The 2,073-nt window shown below is 53.1% G+C and overlaps 1 protein-coding gene across 1 annotated transcript in view; it reads left to right on the forward strand.

The window, feature by feature from the left end:
* The window catches only part of CATSPERD (catsper channel auxiliary subunit delta), a 69,575-nt gene that overhangs the window by 65,348 nt on the left and 2,154 nt on the right, over positions 1–2,073 (forward strand). Inside the window, exon 20 of the mRNA XM_011943621.1 lies at positions 1,297–1,454. Within this exon, the coding sequence (XP_011799011.1) occupies positions 1,297–1,454 (158 nt within the window). The remainder of the gene's footprint in view (positions 1–1,296; positions 1,455–2,073) is intronic.

Below are 2,073 nucleotides of genomic sequence, written 5' to 3' on the forward strand. Positions count from 1 at the left end.
AAAAAATTAGCAGGCTGTGGTGCCACCCACCTGTAGTCCCAGCTACTTGGAAGGCTGAGGCAGGAGAATTGCTTGAACCTGGGAGATAGAGGTTGCAGTGAGCCCAGATCATGCCACTGCACTCTGCTGTCGGGGGGACAGCAGAAGACAATGTCCCAAAATAAAAAAGTCATTGGCAGCACCTGACTCTCACCCAGGCTGAGTTATTAAGCCCGCAGCCTCCACAGCCCAGGACGGCCCGAAAGGAGGCATGTGGCAGACTGCCACGGTTACTACTTGAGATGGTCACTACAAAAGTTACTACTGTTACTACTTCAGACCGTCATTACAAGACCGAATGAAGGGGGAACGAGTAAGGGAGAGCGAACGTAGAAATGAAAACTTAAGACAAAAGTAACCGTTTTCAGGAAGAGACACGGGGAAGAAGAGAGCTCCCTGCTTCTAGTGAGTGAAGGCAGCCCCCAAGCTTCCATAGCCCTTCATATTTATTGGGTAGAAAGAGCAAGAGGAGCCGGGCGCAGTGGCTCATACCTGTAATCCCAGCACTTTGGGAGGCCGAGGCGGGCACATCACAAGGTCAGGAGATCGAGATCATCCTGGCTAACACGGTGAAACCCCGTCTCCACTAAAAATAATAATAAAAAAAAAATTAGCCGGGCGTGGTGGTAGGCGCCTGTAGTCCCAGCTACTCGGGAGGCTGAGGCAGGAGAATGGCGTGAACCTGGGAGGGAGAGCTTGCAGTGAGCCGAGATCGCGCCACTGTACTCTATAGCCTGGGTGACAGAGTAAGACTCCATCTCAAAACAAAACAAAACAAACAAAAAAAGCAGGGAGGAAGAGGTAACGATTGGTCAGCTGCTTCATTGATCACAGGTTGATATTATTATTAACAGGCTTCAGCTGTACCTAATCACAAGAAACACTTGTGCCTGGGTCGTGACTGCCCTCAGCATTCCTTCCAGGTGGCAGACGCAGTTTGTCAGTTTGCCAACATTCTGCTTTTATGAGAACAGTGCGCTGTTTACTCATAGCCTCCAGTGGTATACTGAGATGATCATGACCCTCAATCTTTTGGCCTCCAGCAGAGGCAGGTGAGATGGAGGCTGAGCAGCCTCCGTCCAGTCTCCACTGCAGGGAGCAAGAACCTGCCCCCACCACGGGCACTTGGCCCCCGAGTCCCACCCATGTATGCCTAATGAGGACTGGGGTGGGCGCAGGGCCTCCGCGGGGAGGAGGGAGGCGCAGGGCCCCCTCCCCAGCCCCCAGGGCCAGTGGGAACGCCTCTGTCCCCCACAGAACTACGTGAGCTGCCACGACCCCAACAACGATGCCCCTTTGAGGTGGCCAGATGTCCAGTATCAGATCTTGGGCGGCCGGACAGCAAACCAGATCATTTTCAGCCACAACAATGGCTTCTATGTCTTCTACATTTCCATTGTGGATCCGTACTACAGGTGAGCGGGCCCATCTACCCCGATGACAGGGGACGCCCGATGCCCCTGGGGGCAGGTCACCCATGTTTCGGGGGACAAACCTGAACTCCTCCAACGGCCCAGGCCGTCCCCAGGACAAGTGATATTTTGAGTTCTGGGTGACATTTGTTCCTGTGTGAAATAAATACTCATTTCAGAGTTCTGCACTGGGTGCTGGGGGAACAGCAGTAACCGGAGGCCGCACCGCTGCCCTGGCACACCTGAGTCACCCTCTCCTACTCCCCCTGGCTGGGGTGTGCTGATGGCTGCGGGTCAGAGCTGGCTCAAACTGGCTCGGCAGGAGTAGACTCTCAAGTACTCAGGAATCTCCAGCCTGACCAACATAGTGAAACCCCGTCTCTACTAAAAATACAAAAATTAGCCAGGCATGGTGGCAGGTGCCTTTAATCTCAGCTACCCGGGAGGCTGAGGCAGGAGAATCGTTTGAACCCAGGAGGCAGAGGTTGCAGTGAGCCGAGATTGCGCCACTGTATTCCAGCTTGGGCAACAAGAGCAAAACTTCGTCTCAAATAAATAAATAAATAAAGCTCTGAATGATATTCACAAAAGACAGGGAAACGAAGGAAAGCACACTCTTCTT

The sequence above is a fragment of the Colobus angolensis genome, unplaced genomic scaffold (assembly GCF_000951035.1).
Source record: "Colobus angolensis palliatus isolate OR3802 unplaced genomic scaffold, Cang.pa_1.0 Scaffold22, whole genome shotgun sequence".
NCBI classification, from domain to species: Eukaryota; Metazoa; Chordata; class Mammalia; order Primates; family Cercopithecidae; genus Colobus; species Colobus angolensis.